This window comes from Elgaria multicarinata, chromosome 17, assembly GCF_023053635.1.
Source record: "Elgaria multicarinata webbii isolate HBS135686 ecotype San Diego chromosome 17, rElgMul1.1.pri, whole genome shotgun sequence".
NCBI classification, from domain to species: Eukaryota; Metazoa; Chordata; class Lepidosauria; order Squamata; family Anguidae; genus Elgaria; species Elgaria multicarinata.
In genome coordinates, this window is record NC_086187.1 from 24,906,320 (window position 1) to 24,927,346 (window position 21,027).

Consider the following 21,027-nt stretch of genomic DNA (forward strand, 5'->3'; position numbering starts at 1 on the left):
GTCCTAGGCTTTTGCTGCGTAACAAAGCCGGAATTCTGATTTGTATGCTGCCTTTGCCCTTCAGAGCAGCCATGCCCTGTCTACATCAGAGGACTCTTTACATGGTTACCACAGCAAGTGCCACCTTCTCCTGCCTCAAGTCAGGAAAATAACAATACTTGGAAAATGGGCTGGCTGAATTGTCTTTTGTCATGGGAACTGGGACAAAAATACATGAGTGGGATTGATCTATGAACTAGATCAATTTCCCCCAATCTCGTGCCTTCCAGATACTTTGGACAACAGCTACCAGCATTCCTAACCATGCTGTCTGGGGCTGATGGGAGTTGAAGTCCAAAATGTATGCAGGGCACCAAGTTGGCGAAGGGTAAACTAGACTGTAAGATTCTTGGGGAAGAGGCCTCCTCCTCCTCCTCCTCCTCCTCAGAAAAGTTTCATATATGTGGATAGTTGCTAGTTCTGCTGTAACACTGTCCATATTCTTATTTTCTTCTGTGTATAAAAGGCAATATCTAACCTCACTCATTGGCCTCAGCTAGACCTATGGGTCTAGTGGGATGGAGGGGTGAGGATCTCGCAATATTTTTCATAGAATCATAGAATCATAGAATAGCAGAGTTGGAAGGGGCCTACAAGGCCATCGAGTCCAACCCCCTGCTCAATGCAGGAATCCACCCTAAAGCATCCCTGACAGATGGTTGTCCAGCTGCCTCTTGAAGGCCTCTAGTGTGGGAGAGGCCACCACCTCCCTAGGTAGCTGATTCCAGCTGATTTTATCGCGAGATCTCCTCCTCTGTTTACACGCTGCGCGCGACGGCCTCGGAGGAAGAGGACATTTTTTAAAGTTGTTGTTAAAGAAGAAAAGCGCATGAACGGTTGTGTGCAAAAGGTGAGGTTTTTTAAATTTTGAATGAATTTCCCCGCTCCCCCCACCCCCGATGGGCGCAAAGTTCCTGAGGAGCTCTGCGCCCCATGTGTGGGTCCCGGCTCCTCCAGAGGAACCGGGACAAACCGAGACACCCGCCCACATGTTCCTCGGTCTCGGGATCATCCTGAGACGGTGGGAAAAGCGGGCTCGAAGGGGAGGGCGTGATCCTGGGGCCAGAGAGGGATGATCCCTCCCTGCTCCTGGGATCCCCTGTGTGTCATGTGGACGCACAGGGACAATCCCGGGGTTCGCCCCGGGATTTCGCTCCGTCTAGCTATGGCCTTAGAGACCTTTCCAGATGCTACTCATGAGGAGCCCTCATTAGCTTCCTTAATTTGAGTTTTCAGTAAGAAGACTACCAGTATTGCAGTATTATTTCACGTGCGTTGGAAGTATTCTGAAGTGCTGTGAGAGGCTGCAGAACGTCGGAGCCTGGTCTTCAGCAGCAGGAAGCCCGTCTGATGCTCTTGGCATTATTTAGCAGTTCAGCGGGATAATCAGAGAGGGAAGCAGGAGTTCTGGAGCGGTGTGTGCACTGCTTTGGGCCAAACCATAGCTGGAAGGGAACCAGTGGTGTCCTAGCCAAGTTGTGCAAGTTCCAGGGCTCATAAGGGTGGTGTGTGGCCACATATACACACAGCTGCCAGACCATTAAAAAAGCATCCAGGGAATGTCTTTGTGTCGCTTCGTTCCTGTTTTCCAGAGATGAAAACTTAGCATATACTGATGAGAGCTGGTGCCTCTTTCGTTCTGATATTTCATTGGTCTTTCTAAACAAATGGTCAAGGTCCTGTTAAGGTATCTGAGGCCATATAGCGTGTTGGTTTGAAGTACAGGTTGGTGCATGTTCAATTCATAGCATGAAAAGCCAATCTGTTACACCTCAGAAAGTCAAGTTTGCAGGGGACAATAGAGTCCAATTTCCCCAGCTTTTTACGTGGCTGCCCAGCAAAACCCCCAAGTGTGGTAGGATCAAGGGTGCAACAGGCTGTGTTGTGCTTTCCCAAGTCTCTTTCCAGCTGCCTCTTTTAAGCTGCCGTGGCGGCTGGCAGCTTTCCTGAAGCGCACTGATTAAATGAGCCATTGGGTAAGTTCAGAGCTGAATGTTTCCTTCATAATTAACTCTGCGTGTGTGTGTGTGTGTGGCTGTCAGGCTGTTGGTGATTAGTTTTGCATTTTCCAATAACGCGATATAAAGTAGCCCCAGAGATTACTGTCCTCCGAAAAATTGCGCAGAATGATCCATAGTGGACTAAAGGCAGTAGGAGGTAGTTCTGCCTCATTACTTTGTCATGCTCCTGAGATGTAAGTAGACATCGCTAGAGCTTGTAGAATGTGCCCACAAAAATATGTAAGATGACAGCATCCAGGGAGCACAGGGTTAAGAGCTTCCTGGTGTCCAAAAGTGTATCAAGCTGTCCTTCAAGTTCTGACACCTTCTAATGCCATTCTGTAGATGAAACTGCTACTCCAAAACATGAACGTTTCCTTAGCAATGTGATGTATTTGTTACTCTGGTCTTAAATTTAGAACTTAAGTAGAGGAGAGGTTCCAAAGTACAGCCCAAACTGTGCACGGGATAATTTTTGGAAAAGATGAAAGAGGTCCGTATGGTAGCTGTGATTTTAATAGGATTAAGGCTGCAATCCCTTGGCCCTTGGAGGAGTGTCCCAGAATGTACTGGATCTCCTTCTCTGAGGATGGAGAGAGAAAACCAAACCCAGATCCCCTTTGTTAGCCCTTGTGGAAAGTTCCTCATTATTATTATTATTATTATTATTATTATTATTATTATTATTATCATCATCATTATCATTATTATTATTATTATATTTATTTGTATCCCGCCTTCTGCCCAATGCTGGGCCTCAAGGCGGCCTTACAAAGTTTAAAATATTCAAGGGGGGGGAGGGAAACAAAACCATAAACATTTAAAACACACAACAAAATTAATTATTATTATTATCATCATTATCATCATTATTATTATTATTATTATATTTATTTGTATCCCGCCTTCTGCCCAATGCTGGGCCTCAAGGCGGCCTTACAAAGTTTAAAATATTCAAGGGGGGGGAGGGAAACAAAACCATAAACATTTAAAACACACAACAAAATTATAAGACATTAACATAGATGGAGGGCTGGATTATTCTCCAAAGGCCTGCTTGAACAAAAAAGTTTTAGCCTGCTTCCGAAAGCCCATCAAGGAGGGAGCCAGCCTAGCTTCCCCAGGAAGAGAGTTCCAGAGCACCGGAGCAGCCACTGAGAAGGCCCTCTCCCATGTTCCCACCAAGCGTGCCTGTGAAGAAGGTGGGACTGAAAGAAGGGCCTCTCCAGAAGATCTCAAAGCACGGGCAGGCTCATAAGGGAGAATACGTTCTTTCAAATAACCTATGTAAGGTTATTTAGAATGTAAGCCTATGCGGCAGGGTCTCGCTATTTACTGTTTTACTATGTACAGCACCATGTACATTGATGGTGCTATATAAATAAATAATAATAATAATAATTTTACCTCCCTATGTTGGACTTCTGACATCGGGGGAAGGAGGTGGGCTAGGGGGAAGACTTTGGGCCCACGTGGTTCATTGTTCTCCCGATCTCCAACCATGCCCCCAGCATCTGGAATTATTTATGCCAGCCCCAGAGCTGGGATAAATCATTTGCTTCCCATTCTCGGCAGTGCGAGAGAAATGGACCAACCCCCTCCTGGAACAGGAAGGAAAGGAGGATAATGTAGCTTCTCTGTCACTTTTGTCTTGCTGGCATGAGCTTGGCAGGGCTTTGGATATGTCGGAGGCTCTGACGTTGGAACACTCAGTCTCTTTATGTAGGATTGCCCTGTAAATCAACACAAATTGGTTTATGCATTGAAACTTCAGCGAATGTCTGGTTGAAATGTCTATTTGGGTTGTAAATTTGAGAATAGAGTAACAACACTGTTAGTTTAGTCCAATTTGGTCTGTTAGCTGGCATTCCAAACTATAAAATCCTATTCAGATAGATCTTGTCCAAATATCAGAGAGTGCACTTATTTCTTTTCAGGGTGTTCATTTGGTGCTAGGATAAAGGCAGTTTCTGGCTTTGAAGAACTTTGTAAATCCTGGTGGCCAAGAAACTTTGAATCCTTCTCCTTGTGGCTCACTATTGACTCCAGCCTGCTGATGTAATTCAACCTGATTAAATATTGGGGGAGAATTTGCTTCCAGGTGTCGATGTATTTACACACAGCCTCCTGGTGTTTCAGCTCCAAATTTAGCAATAATTTCATTAGAGCTCCCCTCTTTCTCCTCACCCTCTACTCTCTGTCATCGGCACAGGACAGGCATGTCCTGCAGTGTTTAATGAATGTGTTTCTGTATTCCCACACCAGGATCTGGGTTTATATTAGAATCACATTCATTTTGTTTGAGCACCTCTTCCTTTAATAATCTGATAAGATTCCAGGCTGTGCACAGCCAGGTCCTCTGACTTTCTGGTAGTTCCCACTGAACCCAGGGGCTGAGGCAAGCTTATAATTGAAGTGTTTTTCTGGAAAGCAGAACGGCACACTTTATGTTGAGCTCTTGAGAATGTAATTTTTGTTTTGTTGCATTTCAGTGTGATTAGCTTTTGTGGCTTGATGGTTCCCTCTCCACCAGCACCACTCCTTTGTAGTGAATTACTTGCTGTTCACCTCTGTTTTGGAGGCTGTGCTTGTAAAGATCATTTCACACGGTGTTGGGGAAAGACCCTGGAGAGTTTTAATGAACAACTGCCTGGAATGACATGAATTAGTTTGGATGAAAGGCTTCCATTTTGGTTGGGTTTCTTTAGGCTGGTTTAAATGGGCTTCTGTGTCATCCATTGAGATTATTCTTCAAGCTTCTTTGTGTAGCTACAGGAAAGATGATCGGTCTCCAATATGATCTCATGAAAGGGAAGAAGAGGTGAGGGGAAACAAGAACGTGTTTTCATGGCGTTTCTCTAAAAGAACTTAGAATGCCATTTTTTTCCTTGCAATTCCTCTTGCTGAGGGCCTTCCACTGAAGGCTTCATACAGAGATCCTTTCTCCTGGGTAAGAACTGCCAACAAGATTGGGCAAAAGAGGCCCTAAAGTAGGACAATGTAACGTTTCATGCAGACTTATACTGCAGTATTTGTTCCCCCATCCAGCCTCCCTGAAGTCTTCCCTATCACATTAATTTCACCAAGAAATCTTCTTTCAAAATACATGCTGTGGTTGGTTTTCAGGCAGCTCCAAAATCACCCTTTCCAGGATGTCTCCTCTGTAAGACAAACCGGGCTTTGAGGATGAAGCTATTTTGACCATTTGTTGTGATTTTGTTTTCCAAAGCCTGGGAGAATGGTGGGAAACCCACCTCGCGGTGCTGTTTCCCCTTCTACAGTTAATTGGAAACCTAAAGCAGGCAAGGGTGGCATTTGAACCAGGGACCTCCTTGTTCACTGCCCAATCTCTGTGGCGCTATGCTGCATTAACCTTGTTTTTACTTTTTTGCTTGTTGTTTTCTTGAACTTTCTTTCTTTTTTTGTCTTGAAGGCTGAGCTGTCCCAGACTTTGGAAGAAGCAGGGAATCAGAAGAAAAGAGCAGACATGGTGAGTGTTGGAGCTTGGGGAATGTGTGTGTGTTCATTTGCTTGTTGGTTTAATTCTTCATGGTGTCAACGGGGATCACTGTGAGCTGCATCCATCCATTTAAATATGGGATCTCATCTTCCTCCCTTCACCATGGAGGAAGTGATCTCGGGCAAACACACACACAGAGACTGAGAATTTGGCACCTTTTCAGGGTTGCTTCATCCGAGCTGACAAGTGCTCCCTCTCTCTGCATTTGTATGCCCATATGAATCCTGGAAATGTTCATTCTCTTCGTCCTTTGGGATGCATGGAGGGTACCCACATATCCCCAGAGAAGAAAGGAGCATATCCTGGCTTTAGGGAAGGTATGGAAGGGCGTCGCCCATATTTCTACTCTGTGTCTTGTCCAAAGGCACCCTCAGCCTCTATAGATGGCAAATCCCTGGTCTCCACTGAGATGGCTTATGCACTGCCAGCCTTTGGAAAACACAGCGTTGTGTGTTCCCCGCCCCTTTCTATGTGCCGCCTTAGAATAGAGCTCGAGGGCTGCATTTAATTTCCAGTAAAGGAGTACTTATTTCATGGCTTAAAGATTTGCACATTTCATGGCACATTGTTCAAAACTTTGATACTCCATGATTAAACGTTGACATATTGAAGTAGGAAAATAGCCTTGTCATATTCAAAAATAAATTGTGAATCTCCTGATGGCTGTGAACAGAAACATAGCCCTTTGTATACTGTCAGATGTTTTCCCAAGGTAGCTGCTCATTTATCAAGGCTGTTAAAAGGGAGAGATTGGTGTGATTATGCGGAATTTACTGCAAACTGATTTCTGTACGAATGTTTAATTTTTCCTTTCCTTTTGCTCCTTGACTCAATTTGTTTTATCGCAGGCAGTGACTTACACACAATTTTGAGCTAAAGTAGCTGGGTGATGGGTGGCTGGATTTAACAAACAATGCCACTTTCTCTCCCTCTCTTCTGTACCATTCTTTATATTCATGCGTAAGGTATGGTTCCATGTTTGGCATTTCAAGACCTGCAAATGAGCAGGTTACAGAGCTTCATGGTCAGAACATTTCAGCTCAAGCGGTCCTAAATAGCACAAAACAAATAGTGTGAGCACTCAAGGGTTTGTGGAAAACTGAATTTGCATTCACAGAAGCAAAAGGGACATGAGGCACAAGCTGTCACTAAAAGAAATTTATACAGTGGTTCATGGTTAAATACCAATTGATGAAACCACCTGCTGTCTAGCCACTTGCTTCGAGTGTTCACACAGCATTATGGTCTCGACAGGTTCTCCCGTCTGGAGAGCTATAATTACAGACAGATGCACTCAGGAACCATGTAGCCTGAAGGGACGTTGCCTAAGGACCTCCCCATGACAGTATGTACTTGGGCTTCAGAGACTACTTCAGGCACAGAAAGGATCAGGGGTGTATACCTTTAGCTCTTCTGATGGACTGTCAGTATGAGGCGTCTGGATTGGCCAGATAAATATTAAGAGGCTGGCCTCTTCTGCCCTTTCTTGGTCACCCCACAGGACCTTCTGCCGGCTGCAGTTGAGGCTTCAGCAACAGCATCTGCCCATGGGGATCTTGGATCTCAGGTCTCATTTTGAGTGTAGCCATTCATGGCTGCAGCCAGATATAGGGAGGCTGCCTGAAACCTGACCAGGCTATTTGGCCATCTAGCAGAGATTTGTCTATTGTGATAGGCAGTGGCTCCCCAGGGGTTCAGGCATAGAACTGTCCCAGCACCTGGAGATGCCAGGGATTGAACCTGGACCTTCTGCATGCAAAGGAAGTTCTCCCTCTTTAAGGATGACATTGACACACACACAGTGGTGTAAGTTCTATGGAGAATGAACTTTACCACAGACCATTTAGGCTAGAAACCACAGTCATCCCTAGGAGATATTCATGGAATGGATATCTAATTCTAAACACATTTCCTTAGGCAAACATCCTTGAGAAGCGTCGCGCAATTCCGACCAGGTTTTGATACCTGCCTCTCCCATTTTCAGGCCTCCTTGGACAACTCTATTAATGCATTTCTGTTGTGATTGCCAGCACTCTTGTGATTTCAGTAATGAGCTGCCACATGCATGCCAAGGTCCTTCAGCTGGGTTGTAACTATTTTGCAGTTCCAATATTGGGCCTTCTGGAAGGAAAGCCTGCCAGCTGTGTCAAGCTGTGCGATGGATAGTCATTTCTGAAGGATTAACTGCTTTCAGATCTGATGCAAGAATGGATTTTAATTGAGATATTAAAATGGCTGTGATAACTCTGTCTGGCAACGGATTTGGCTCTTAAGACTACATGGGCTCTTTCTTTATTCACTAGCATTATTCATGTATAAAAGCATTTATACATTTCTTTTTGGCCCTAACAAGGACCCTCAAAGCAGTTTACAAAATAGAACAAAATCAAACGAAACACCATGGCATAACAAAAATCAAAACAAAGGCCTGAAAATCAAAAGGAGCAGAGTTAAAACACTCAATTGTGTATTATAAAGCCAGGTAGAACAGGAATGTCTTCATTGCTCACCTTAATGCCGTCAGGGATTAGGCTACTCTCACCTCCTTTGAGAAGGGTATTCCACAATTGAGCTGCTGCCACAGGAAAAATTCATATTCCCATCAGTGGAACCTCTTTTCATGGCGGGACATATTAATAGGACCTCAGAAGATGATCTCAACATACTGGGAGGTTCTTATGGGAAGCCACATTTTTTTTCCAGATATTCTGTCCCATTTAGGGCTTCTTGATAAGCACCAGTCCCTTGAATTGGGCTTGGAAATGAATTGGAATTTTATTTATTTATTGCATTTATATACCGCCCCATAGCCGAAGCTTTCTGGGCGGTTTACAAAAGTTAAAAATGTCATGTTTCTCAGAAAACTCCTGCTTTCGATGGGAGGCAGATGATGAGGCTTGCGTTTGAGCTTCCGGCAGACTCAATCAGCTAGCTTGTTGGGATGTTCACCTCCGGAAGAAACCTCACTTCCCACTGTGTGTGTAGGATTTGGCCTTGAGGAGATAAGCTCTGGAGAGGGCTGACTCCCAGCTGGGGCATCGCCCTGAGAGCTTCCTCCCCCCACTGATACAGGCTGGCTGGCTTCTGGCGCTGCGTCTTCTAGTTCTGAATCGGATTCTGATTGATTACCTGAAACATCTTCTCCCAAGACAGGGGCAGTAGGGTTAGACGTGACAGAAAAAGTAAACATTTAAACAAATATACAAAGTTTAAAAACATAAAAAGCATAAAATACGGTATCCTTATAATAACAGCTATTCTGGGGTCTGTAAAAAACAAACAAACTTAGTATATGTTGTTAAATGTTATTAAATGCCTGGGAGAAGAGAAAGGTCTTAACCTGGCGCCGAAAAGATAACAATGTTGGCACCAAGCGAGCCTCGTTGGGGAGATCATTCCAAATTTGGGGGGCCACCACTGAAAAGGCCCTCCCCCTTGTTGCCATCCTCCAGTGCAATGTGGTCTAAAAAACGTACACAGAAAGCACTCTGGCTGCTGCATTCTGCAGCAGCTGCAGTTTGTGAACAGATGGTAAAATGGACCCCCCCCTTCCTGAACTTCCTCAGCTTTGGGACTGGGTTTTGAGTTGCCAGCCTCCCTTTGGGTGGCCCATGTCGCTCCTGAGAAGTGTGCGCGCTGTTCATTTGATCTTGCCTTTCATGCCGAACAGTTCTCTCACAATGCCAGGTGTGAAAAAGCTGTGTGGAGATGAGGGATGGAAGAGGAAGCATCCATGAGCTCAGACGATCGGTGGTCCATCACACACCCTACATTTTGATGGCTCGATTCGTTGTTATTTCCCAGAGACAGATGGGGCTGAACCTTCTCCGTTTCTGCAGTGGCAGTTCACGTTATAAATGTCTCCTTCTCCCCAATGCATCTTTCTTGCTTGTACAAAAGGGACAGCGAAATGCTTTCTGCTTGAATTCTGCCATTCAGCCGGCAGACCACCTGGGCCCCCCAAGGATGTCTTGCTCTAGGTAGTCCTTAACACCACGATGTTGCAACAAACGCCCTCTTCTGACTCATTTCAGCAATTCTGTGCTTAAACCCAACTGGCCTTTTCAGATTTCCTTTAGGTTGCGCCGCTCATTCCTCTGATGTTGGACACCTTGCGACGCTTTGTCTCCCCCTCACTTCATCCTCTCCAATCTTTTTTCAACACCTTCACTCCATTATTTCTCTGTGATTGAGTCCTTGTTAGTTTGATGCTAAGCTGCTGTGGCTGAAAATGAATGAGAAACTCTGCTCCCTGACCAATGCTCTGACACCTGTTGGTATTACTTTTCCACCAGTCTCTGTGGGTGGGTGGGTGGGTGGGCTCAACGCCACGGCTGTCAGTCGAATGGCAAAAACACTTGTCAGGTGCTGTCACATAGCTCACTAGATCTTCGGGCTGCTCTGTGGGATAAATAGCTCTGCAGGTGACATCGTCACATCTGCCCTGAAGAAAGTTTTCACCCTCACGCTCAGAGTATTGACTCCAGCGATGTTTACTACAGCTTTATTTGACCTGTGGGGAATAGGGAAGTATGACTCTTGTACAAACCCATGTTCTTGGGGCTCGTACGACTCTGACCTGTAGCTTATATTGGTACTCATACAAGTATGTTCTGGAAAGTGAAGATAGTGCCATCATATAGAGCTAAAGATAATCTCTTTTTTGCATAGTCTGTTCATTCCTTAATCATAAGAACATCAGAAGAGCCCTGCTGGATCAGACCAAGGGTCCATCTAGTCCAGCACTCCGTTCACACAGTGGCTAACCAGCCATCGGCCAGGGATGAACAAGCAGGACATAGTGCAACAGCACCCTCCCACCCATGTTCCCACACAACCATCAGGGCTAGTAGCCATGGATAGCCTTAGCCTCCAGGAACTTATCCAACCCCCTTTTAAAGCCATCCAGATTGGTGGCCATCACTACATCCTGTGGTAGTGAGTTCCATAGTTTAACTATGCGCTGTGTGAAGAAGTGCTTCCTTTTATTTGTCCTGGATCTCCCACCAATCATCTTCATGGGATGACCTCACTGGGTTCTAGTATTTTGAGAGAGGGAGAAAAATGTCTCCCCATCCACATTCTCCATACCATGGCAGTTTTGCTCCACTTATTGAATAGGCAGCAGTTATTTCAACTTAGAATCATAGAATAGCAGAGTTGGAAGGGGCCTAAAAGGCCATCGAGTCCAACCCCCTGCTCAATGCAGGAATCCACCCTAAAGCATCCCTGACAGGTGGTTGTCCAGCTGCCTCTTGAAGGCCCCTAGTGTGGGAGAGCCCACAACCTTCCTAGGTCATTGGTTCCATTGTCGTACTGCTCTAACAGTCAGGAAGTTTTTCCTGATGTCCAGCTGGAATCTGACTTCCTGTAACTTGAGCCCGTTATTCCGAGTCCTGCACTCTGGGATGAGTGCCCTTGCCTCCTCACATGGTGAGTGAATACGGGCTGGGTTAAGAGCGCCTCCTTCTCTCTGTATCGAAATGTGTGTGTGGATTTTTAAAGAGCCCTGCACTCTCCATAGAAGCGTTTTCGAAATGATTATACTGCAACGAGGGCCCTACTGAGCTTAATACTTAATTGATCCTGATATCACCATTGAGGAACTTCTGTGTTTGTCAGCAATGAAGAAGCAGTAAAACAGGGCTGGGGAACTCACGGCTCACGGGACCTCCCTGTCCGGCCCGCTGCGGCTTCCGCTGAAGCCCCTCCCTAAAGCGATTCTGCCCGCTCCTTGCCTTTCCTCAGTGGGAAAGGGAAGCATGGAGTCAGCTGTCTTGGGAGCAAGCGCTTCGAGGCTCCTTGAAGGGTTGGTTCCCAGACGCTCTGTCCGCCCTTTGCCTTACTCATTGGGAACAGCACAGGGCCTCTCTCTCTCTCTCTCGGCCTGTTCAGAAGACACTTTAAACCATGGCTTTAACCATCGTGAATAAGGCTTTTTGCTTTATTCACCACGGTTAAAACCATGGTTTAAGGTGTCTTCTGAACACAGCCCAGCTTTCTGGCTTAACCACCATGGTTAAAGCCATGGTTTAAGGTGTCTTCTGAATGGGGCCTCTGCCCCCCCCTCTCTCTCGTGTGTGTGTGTGTGTATGTGTATGTGTATAGGAATCTCACACTTCAAAGATTTCAGGGCTGTATGCTCTTGTTTTATCCTCTCAACAACTCTGTATGACAGATCTGACTAACAGTTGGCAGCTTTCCCCAGGTAACCCTGTGAATTTCATGGCTGAGTTAGAGATTTGGATCCTGCTCTGGGTCTAATTCCCTTCCCTGCTCTGCCCCATTGGTGCTGGGACAATGTTCCCAGGTCCTTTTCCATTCACTGCCAAAGATGAGAATGGATTTAATGTTTCAGTAGGTTCAGGTGGTACCTTTTCCACCTTTGAGAACCTTGGGTTATCCAGACTTTCCCAGTCAGCCAGCAATGACGGCTGTTTCCAGGCTAAGGGATGTGTCCATGGCCTTTTCTAATCTTTCACCTGAAATTGTTTAACCGAACCTGGGACCTTTTACATGCAAAACGTCCTGAGCTACAGGGCCTCTCATTTGACATACGAGAGTGCTGTAATCAGGGATGTCACTCAGTTAAATCAGTGTTGTTAATCAAATGAGTTTTAATGTGCATACATAATAATTTTGAAGGCAAAAAGGCTGCCTTTCTTTTTGGGATGGTGCCTTCTTTTTAATGGTTCCACCTAGATCCATCCTCCAATTGGAATCCACCCGGGGAAGAGCCTTCAGCGTGGTGGCCCCCTCCTGTGGAATTCCCTGCCTCTGGAGGTCAGGCAGGCTCCGACCTTGTACTCCTTTCGGCGCCTCCTGAAAACATCTTTATTCCAAGAAGCCTTTCTTTAACATGCAGCCTTGGATTTCTGTGTTGTTTTTTGCTTCTTTTTAAATTTTGTTTTAACTGTCTTATTCTGTTTTTATTTTCATTTTACCTTGTACACCGCTCTGAAATTTTTCAATGGGGAGCGGTATATAAATATTCTAAATAATAAATAAATAAATAAATACTCCACCTTAGAAGAGGTATTCCCTTCTGAAACAAAGTGACGGTGGAATGCCTCTTCTAAGGTGGTAACTTCCTGCCATTTGCATTTTTTAAAAAAAAACACACACACCGCTTACCTTAAAAATAATTAACTTTAACAATGGACTTGCCTGATTAATTGGGGATGGCTTTTTACTTGGTTTTAAAAGGTTTCGAATTGATTGGTCTTACCAATTGATTGACTGTTACAACAAGGGCGTTAACATTTATCTACCTTACTTCCAGTTTTAACATTTAGTTGTGCTTACTAAATAACCTGCTGATGCTTATGATGAAAGCTTGTGTGCCTATAATGGGCAGAAGGAGGCTAACCTGAGGCAATGAGTTCCTAGTCTGCAACGCCAGGCAAAGGGATATTGCCACAGGGGATGCTGTCGGGCGTGGTGATGTTTGCTATCAGATGACATTGCCTTCGCATTGTCCAAAACTACTGTATCAAAGGGTAATAGACCTGCTAAGCTAACTGACACAGTGTATTCTAGCGCATGATTCAATTACGTCTCTGCTAAAAGTCAGTTTACTACTTGAAAAAAGAGAGAGAAATTTAAACAGCTCCAGCTAATTGCAGTTGACAAGACAAAGGCAGTTTGACTTTCCAGTATTAATTAGCAAACCCATACTAATTAGCTTGTATAAGCACAATTCATGCTTCTTTCTCTAAATGCAATTAATATTGCAACTGAAGACGTCTCTGGGCTGCACCGCTGTATCATTAACATACTTCACCCTAATTAAGCATGGACAGCGGTGGCTGGAGAAATGAGTTTGTGATTATCGCCAGGCAGAAAGTCTCTCGTATTTCATATGCTATACTGAGCTTGAACCTGGAATTTATTTTCTGGTTTAAGACAAATTAACCTCCCTCCCGGTGCTGTGTATATAGAATGAAGGCACTTTGATTCTTCTCTCTTTTGATGTGTACTTTCATCATGAAGCCTCATATACTTGCTTAGATATATTATTTCTTCTTTTGGTTGTTTATATACTTCCAGAGGGGAGATCAAGGAGTTTTAACACTGGTTCTCACACACCAGTAACATTCTTGTTCTTAACAACAACAACAACAACAACAACAACAACAACAATAAATTGCAATAGTCTTGGCTCCTGTCCCTTATTGGAGTTAATGCCAGAGATGTAAACCGCCCAGTGAGCTTCCACTATGGGGCAGTACAGAAATGAAAATAATAAGAATAAAAATAATACACCAACATCCCAAAAGTGATCATACTTTAAACATGCTCAATTGTCAGGAAATTCCTGAATCAGTAAAAGACAGCATGGCCTGGCAAAGCCCATCATGTCCGCCTAGAAAAAACCAGCTTTTTAATAAAGCAAACGTTGGCTAGATTCACACATAACACTAACTATGGTATCGACTGTTGAATTTTTGGGTTGTCATATTGTGTGAACCGAGGCACTGTCATGAAGTGCAAACACATATTTTGTTAACCATGAACAACCCAGAAAGAGAACCTATGGGTTTCTGTGGGGTTATGAACTCTAGGTTGTTTAAACCATGGGTTGTTCAAAGTGTGAACTCAGAACCATAGGTTGTTCATGGTTGTTTTGCCAAGCTAAGAGGCGTTGAGCAAGAGCAGTAGAAAGCCCAGCTGCTCTTCAGCACCACAAGAGCATTTGGGATTCAGGGTGGGAGTGGGCAAAAGAGGGAAACAACCCAGGAATTTAGGAAACAAACCAGTTTGTTTGATCATCTGCCAGACAAACCCTGGGTAGGACAACAAACCATAGGAAAACCATGGGTTAAATAAACCATGGATTGGTATAAGATATAAACCAGGACAGTGTCAAGGATAATCCTGCTTAATATTTCTAGAAAAGAGTTTTTCTGTGCATCCCTTTTATAGTGTGTGTAAACCTAACCATTATTTCTCTGCCCCATTTGGGTTTGTAATAGCCTCCTGGGAGAAGAAAAAGCACCTAATTTCTATTTTATATTTTTACTTCCTGCTCAAGTCAGTTAAAATGAATGGTCCCCGGAAGAATTCCCTCTGGTGGCTGTGCTGCATCTGCCTCATGTTTTCTCTTTGGAAATTGATGTTCCATTTAGAAGACCCTTGCAAAATTGGAGCCATCTGCTGTATATTACTGGAGGTGGAACAAATACAGATGCAAAAGCGCAGGGACCTTGATGAGGTGAATGTTAATGAAACACACATGACAACCAGGAAGATCAATAATGTTGCATTTGCACTTTTTGGCATTCCCAAGGTACGCTTCGATTTGACAGGAATGCTTGATGGGGTTTTGGTCATGTTGGATCTTGCCCTTGAAAAGTTAAAATCCCCTCTTCCCTGTATCCTGTCTGGGATAAGCCTGTTGGTACCTGGATGGAGATCCAAAGTTCTGAGCAGCTATGTTTTGGTTGGCTGAGTGGATATAGGGGATTTTGATTGTATGAGATTGGGAGGAAAATTGATTTTTTAAAGATGGTTTTAGATGCATTGTAACTCACCCTGAGCTTTCAGATGACAATTGCCAGGAATACAAAGAAATGAGTAAAGATCTGTCATTTAGGCATCCCTATGGGTCAGTTTGACTCTCATGGAACAAAGATGAGGTCTGGATTTGGAGAGGGACACCCTGCTTTTGGTATAAATCATAGAATCATAGAACAGTAGAGCTGGAAGAGGCCTAAAAGGCCATCAAGTCCAACCCCCTGCTCAATGCAGGAATCCACCCTAAAGCATCCCTGACAGAGGGTTGTCCAGCTGCCTCTTGAATGCCTGTAACTTCAGCCCGTTATTCCGTGTCCTGCACTCTGGGAGGATCGAGAAGAGATCCTGGTCCTCCTCTGTGTGACAATCTTTCAAGTATTTGAAGAGTGCTATCATGTCTCCCCTCTATCTTCTCTTCTCCAGGCTAAACATGCCCAGTTGTTTCAGTCTCTCTTCATAGGGCTTTGTTTCCAGACCCCTGATCATTCTGGTTCCCCATAAATATTTAGGAGTTCCAAGCGTGTTCAAGTGGATAAGAGGAGGTGCAATATAAGAAGGCATCTTCCCACGGTGCAGCATTTGTCTTGTCTTGGTGTAGAATTTTTCAACCTGGACGTGCAGTGTACTTCAACACCGCCCACACCCCTCAAAGCTCCATACTCATAAATTGATAAAATGGTAGCATGATCACGTCAGGTCAGAAGTAATACTTCTCTGTGTTCAAAAACTCTCAACCTTAAGCACTTCCCTTCTATGGCACTAGAACAGCTTGTGTCTCAAGCTCTCGGCTTGGTTGTTCTCGCTTTCATAGCTGTATAGCTGGTGGGCAGAGGTGGCCCAACCAGAGCACATTTTTATTCAGGAGCTGCTCCGCAGCATCTCGATAGCGAAGGGATCATGCAGAGGAACTTTTCCGGTGACCTTTTGATAATAATTAATGGCTTCTCCCTCCCTATTTGGAATCGCCTAATTGAGGTTGACAATTCTTTGTTGTATTACAGGTTCTGGCTTGTCAGGATTTTTTTTTTTTTAAACTCATCTATGAATATTTCATTAACCTCTAAAGACTGGCTGCTTAAATCCAAGCTCTTGCCAAGTGCTGTCCTGCTGGAGTTACTTTCAGTTACGTCGTCTTTTGGGAGGAACCACTACCTCCTTGCCTTTTGTATGGTGCACACTCCAGTCTCCATCTGATGGCAGCGAGACTATGAGCCTCATAGACCATTTCCACAGTTTAGGCCTGTTTTTAAACACTGGCTTTCATGTGTGGCTTTTTTAAAAAAAACTTTCTCCTTTGTGGCTCTTTATTTTCTGTTATTCCTATGGAAGCAGAGATGTCCTGGCCATCAGACAGTTAATTCATACCGTCTACAAAATGGAGAAAATACTGCAAGTCACTTATTTTATTTATTGTGGGCGGTTCACAAAAATTAAAACCATCAAATACATCAAATGCAGCATAAAATATAATAGCTTAAAACGGAAGTATAATACCGTATTTCTTCGATTCTAAGACGCCATCGATTCTAAGGCGCACCCCATTTTAGAGATGTTTATATGGGGGGAAAATATTCTGCCATGCATGGGGAGCGGATTGCAGGCAGGTAAGGGAAGAGATGTGGGTGGGGGCCAACCGGGGAGCACATGCAAGGGCCCGGAGGCTTTACCAGCTGCCACCACTTCTTGCAGGGAGCAGGAGGGGGTCGTTCGCGAGGCGCAGCTGCGAGTCCCGGAGTGCGTCCCGCCCGCTCCCCGGCCCAGCAACTCACCTCCCGGGCGTCACCTCCATCTTCCCGGCCGGCGTTGCTGCTCCTCCTCTGCTGCACAGAACCAGCAGCCGCAAGAAGCCGGCGGCACCCGCCCGCCTCACACAACCCTCCGCGAGCCCTGCAGCGCCCGCCCGTCCGCCCTGGCCCCATGCACAAGGTCAGGTGCGCGCCAGGCCCGACCTGAACGGAGCCGCATAGCCATGCCCACTAGGCCCAACCGGGACGGCTGTGCTCGTGGCGCGGCGGGCGGGGCCCGCTTAGTGCTCGGAGCTCTGTTGGGGTGTGTGTGTGAGCCCGGTTAGCTCTGAGGAGCACAAATAGGCCCAGGGCAGCCGCAGATCGTCGCTGAGGCCCCCAATCAGGCCAAGCACATTCCCCAGCCTAGATGGTGAGTGCAGAGCTGCTTAGGTGCTCAACAAGCCCTTGAGCCGCCTGGACATCGAGAGCAGGGTGGAGGGAGAACAGCGCACTTTGCAGGCGATTCTAAGACGCCATCGATTCTAAGGCGCAGCGTGTTTTTAGAGATGTTTATATTGGGGGAAAAGTGCGTCTTAGAATCGAAGAAATACGGTAGCTCACTTTTGCTCGCTTTTTCCAAGGTAACTTGGTAACTGAGACTTAAAGATCTCCTTTGGCAGTGAGGTTTACGCTGACTCTGGAGTTTCAGACAGGATCTTCCTGACCCTACCTGGAGATGCCAGAGATTGACCCCATCACCTTCTGCTTGCAAAAGATGTGCCCTACCACTGCTTTTGCTTCTTGTCAGACTGTGCGCTCGTCCGACCAAGTGAAAAATGGAAGAGACAGGCTACGTGGCTGAAGGTGAACTGACTTTGGGGAGGGGGCATGGCTCAACGAGAGAGCACACACTTGGCACGTGAAAGCTCCCACGTCCAGGAAGGCCTGGGAAAATCCCTGCCTGAAACCCCGGAGAGGCTGCTGCCAGTCAGTGTCGACAATACAGGGCTAAATGGACCAAGGCTCTGACTTACTATAAGTTGGAAGACACCGGATGATAAACTCACTGCTTCCCTGTTGGGCAACTCTTTTTCAAACCTCTTACTATTGTAGAGGTTGTTTAAAAGAAGAAGAAAAATAATTCCAAGCTTATCTTTAACTTTGATCGAATATGCAAAAGTTAACCCAGCTGATTTGACTTGCTAATACTGGTGCATAGAGAGTTCTGTGTGCATGGGCATGCAAACACTGAGTAGAGGTTCCTAACCTTAATGGCTATAAATGATTGCTAATAAATTTACCCGCAGTGGTGGTACTTCATGAGTGGAGCCCTTTCCCTGCCAGGGCTCTGGATTGGCCAATTCAGGATGTGGCTTGAGTAGCTTGATGAGAATAGTGACTCCGCAGTTGGAGCAAGGGCGGGTGACAAGGCGCGCTCGAAATGTTTTGGCCCACAACTCCCATCTTCCTTCACCAGTCGTTCTGCTGGCTGGGGTGATGGAAGCTGTAGGCCAAAAACATCTTCAAGGCCACAAGCTTCCTTCGAATTGCAGAGACCTTTGTAGGTTCTGGAGTTCTTATGCACTCTAAACTAGGAAGGGTTGCTTCTAGCGATTTGATGAGGTTGGACATCAGCACATGTAAATGACAATTCCACCCCCCACCCACCCCGGCTGATCCTAAGTCTCTGCTTTGCCAGTTTTCCATTCGAAATGGAGATAATAGAGTCACATTTTATCTCAAATACCAATGCAGCTGAGTTCTTTGGCACTGTCTCAGAGAGCATTTGATCCAAAGGCAGGGTGTAAATCTTCAAAATAAATAACGTGAAGAGGGACACACATAAAACATGTTTCTTTGGAGCACAGGAAAAACCAAACAAAACAGAAATTCAGTACTTCCTGGCATAGAATTTGGACTGTCTTGACATGGAATTGTAATTCTTTTGTGTTGAGAGGTGCACAGTTCTCTCCCCAGGGAGACAAGCCCAACTTCCCATGTTATACTGGAAATTGTAAAGGAAGTTACTGCTGCTTATGCTTTGGTGTCCAGCAGGGACAGTATCTCCACGCACACCCACTCTGGGAATCAGAGGCACTGTTGCGGTGCATCTAATCTCCTAATTTAGAGCCATGTTGCCATGCCTTGGTGTATTGCCGTGCTAAAATGGTTGAGCGTGGAGGGCAGAGGTCAAGTAAATCCTTATCTTGTCATTCCCTGTTCAAGCATAGATTTCTCCTCCCCAAGACATCCTAGTTTACATGTATTTAAATATTGATAGATTTAAATAGCCTCTTGAATTGTGTTGAGACTCGTAGTCAAACACAGCCTTTCACTTCAATGCATCGCATCACACCCTCTCTCTGCAATTCACTTCTTATTCATCTTTCCCTTTCAAAAACTTGCTCTTTCCCAAGGAAGCCCGTGGGTTGTTAACCATTTTAAACTTTTATAATAGACTCACTACTTGCTTTTAAAAAAACAAACATATCCTACTTTTAAACCACGTTTATCTCCCAAAGCAGCTTACTATTACAGTTCACATCACAACATGGATCAATGTGCTAGGCTACAAGGAGATGTCAGTGGCAGCCTCTTCTAGTCACTGGAAGTTAATGTCCTAGCCCAGGTTCCAGAATCCTGCTTTGAGAGATTAGATGGACTCAGAGGTTGGCCAATGGTAAAGATGCCAGTCCACAGAAGCATAGGAAAAGCCCTACTGGATCAGAACAAAGTCTTATCTAAACCCATCATGCTATTTCCATTACGAGCAACAAGGTGCATATGGGAAGTGCCCAAGTGGGACATGAAGGCAATAGCCATCGCCCACGGTTATTTTCCAGCAACTGAGACTGAAAGAACTGGGCATGTTTAGCCTGGAGAAGAGGAGATTGAGGGGAGACATGATAGCACTCTTCAAATACTTAAAAGGTTGTCACACAGAGGAGAGCAAGGATCTCTTCTCGATCCTCCCAGAGTGCAGGACACGGAATAATGGGCCCAAGTTAAAGGAAGTCAGATTCCGGCTGGACATCAGGAAAAACTTCCTGACTGTTAGAGCAGTACGACAATGGAATCAGTTACCTAGGGAGGTGGTGGGCTCTCCCACACTGGAGGCCTTCAACAGGCAGCTGGACATCCATCTGTCAGGGATGCTTTAGGGTGGATTCCTGCATTGAGCAGGTGGTTGGACTCGATGGCCTTGTGGGCCCCTTCCAACTCTACTATTCTATGATTCCATGATTCTGTGATATTCAGAGACAAGCTGACTCTAATCCTAGAGATAATATATTGCCATCATTAGAAATTGATAGCCACGTCCTCCAGAAGTTTGACTTAATCCCCATTGAAAGCCCTCTGATTTGGTGGCCATTGCCGCAACTTGCAATGGTGAAGTCCATCCTCTAACAATGTACTGTATCAAGAAATTCTTTTCTCTATCTTGACTCTCAGCCATTCTAGTTGATCTGCAGAGTCTCTGTTGTGACGTATTCAGAGGTTCTTTCAAATATATTACCATTATGTAAGCAAACTTGAGCTACCTGTTTAACTAAACATAATTAAATTCTTAAACCAAATGCCATTTTACAGTAAGATGAATTCTTCACTCTAGATATTGGTCATACAGGTTTTTTTTATTCCCAGAAATTACCCTCTCAGGCAAGATTTAATTTTTGTTTCTTTACTCTGAAAATATCAGCATAACAGTACTAAATACATGTATAGATTCAAACACCTAGTACATTCAGAAGCATCATAATTAAGTCAAGGCTCCTAAGCAGAGCAATAATAATATGTCTGATCATCACCATGAAGCTCACTGGGCTTGTTCAACAGGCAATTAAAGATGGGGTAAATTCTTCTTGAGAAAACTCCCAATTCTATGTGTTCAGAACCCCCTTTATATACTCTTTTGAGGCTATTAAAACGTGTTTTGATCATTTTTACTTCATAAATTTATGTCCACATCCCTAAGGCTGCGTTTCTATTTTAAATCTACATGTCCAAATAATAATGTTGAATTTCAAACTTCTTAGCAAGATAAATGACTGTAACTAGACCTATAAAAACATTCCAGAATCCCATGACATGCTACAGGCATGTTTGAGACCCAATAATTATTTCTCTGACTCAAGCGTGCCTTGTGAGTATGACTTTTCAAAACAAGTCTCTTACATACGCTTGAAATGTCTTTTCAAAACAAAACTCCCCCATATTACCTCAT

General features: G+C 44.8%; 1 protein-coding gene across 1 annotated transcript in view; it reads left to right on the plus strand.

Moving 5' to 3' along the window:
* Window positions 1-21,027, plus strand: part of MAD1L1 (mitotic arrest deficient 1 like 1) — a 466,163-nt gene that overhangs the window by 187,526 nt on the left and 257,610 nt on the right. The window contains exon 13 of the mRNA XM_063143631.1: window positions 5,473-5,529. Within this exon, the coding sequence (XP_062999701.1) occupies window positions 5,473-5,529 (57 nt within the window). The remainder of the gene's footprint in view (window positions 1-5,472; window positions 5,530-21,027) is intronic.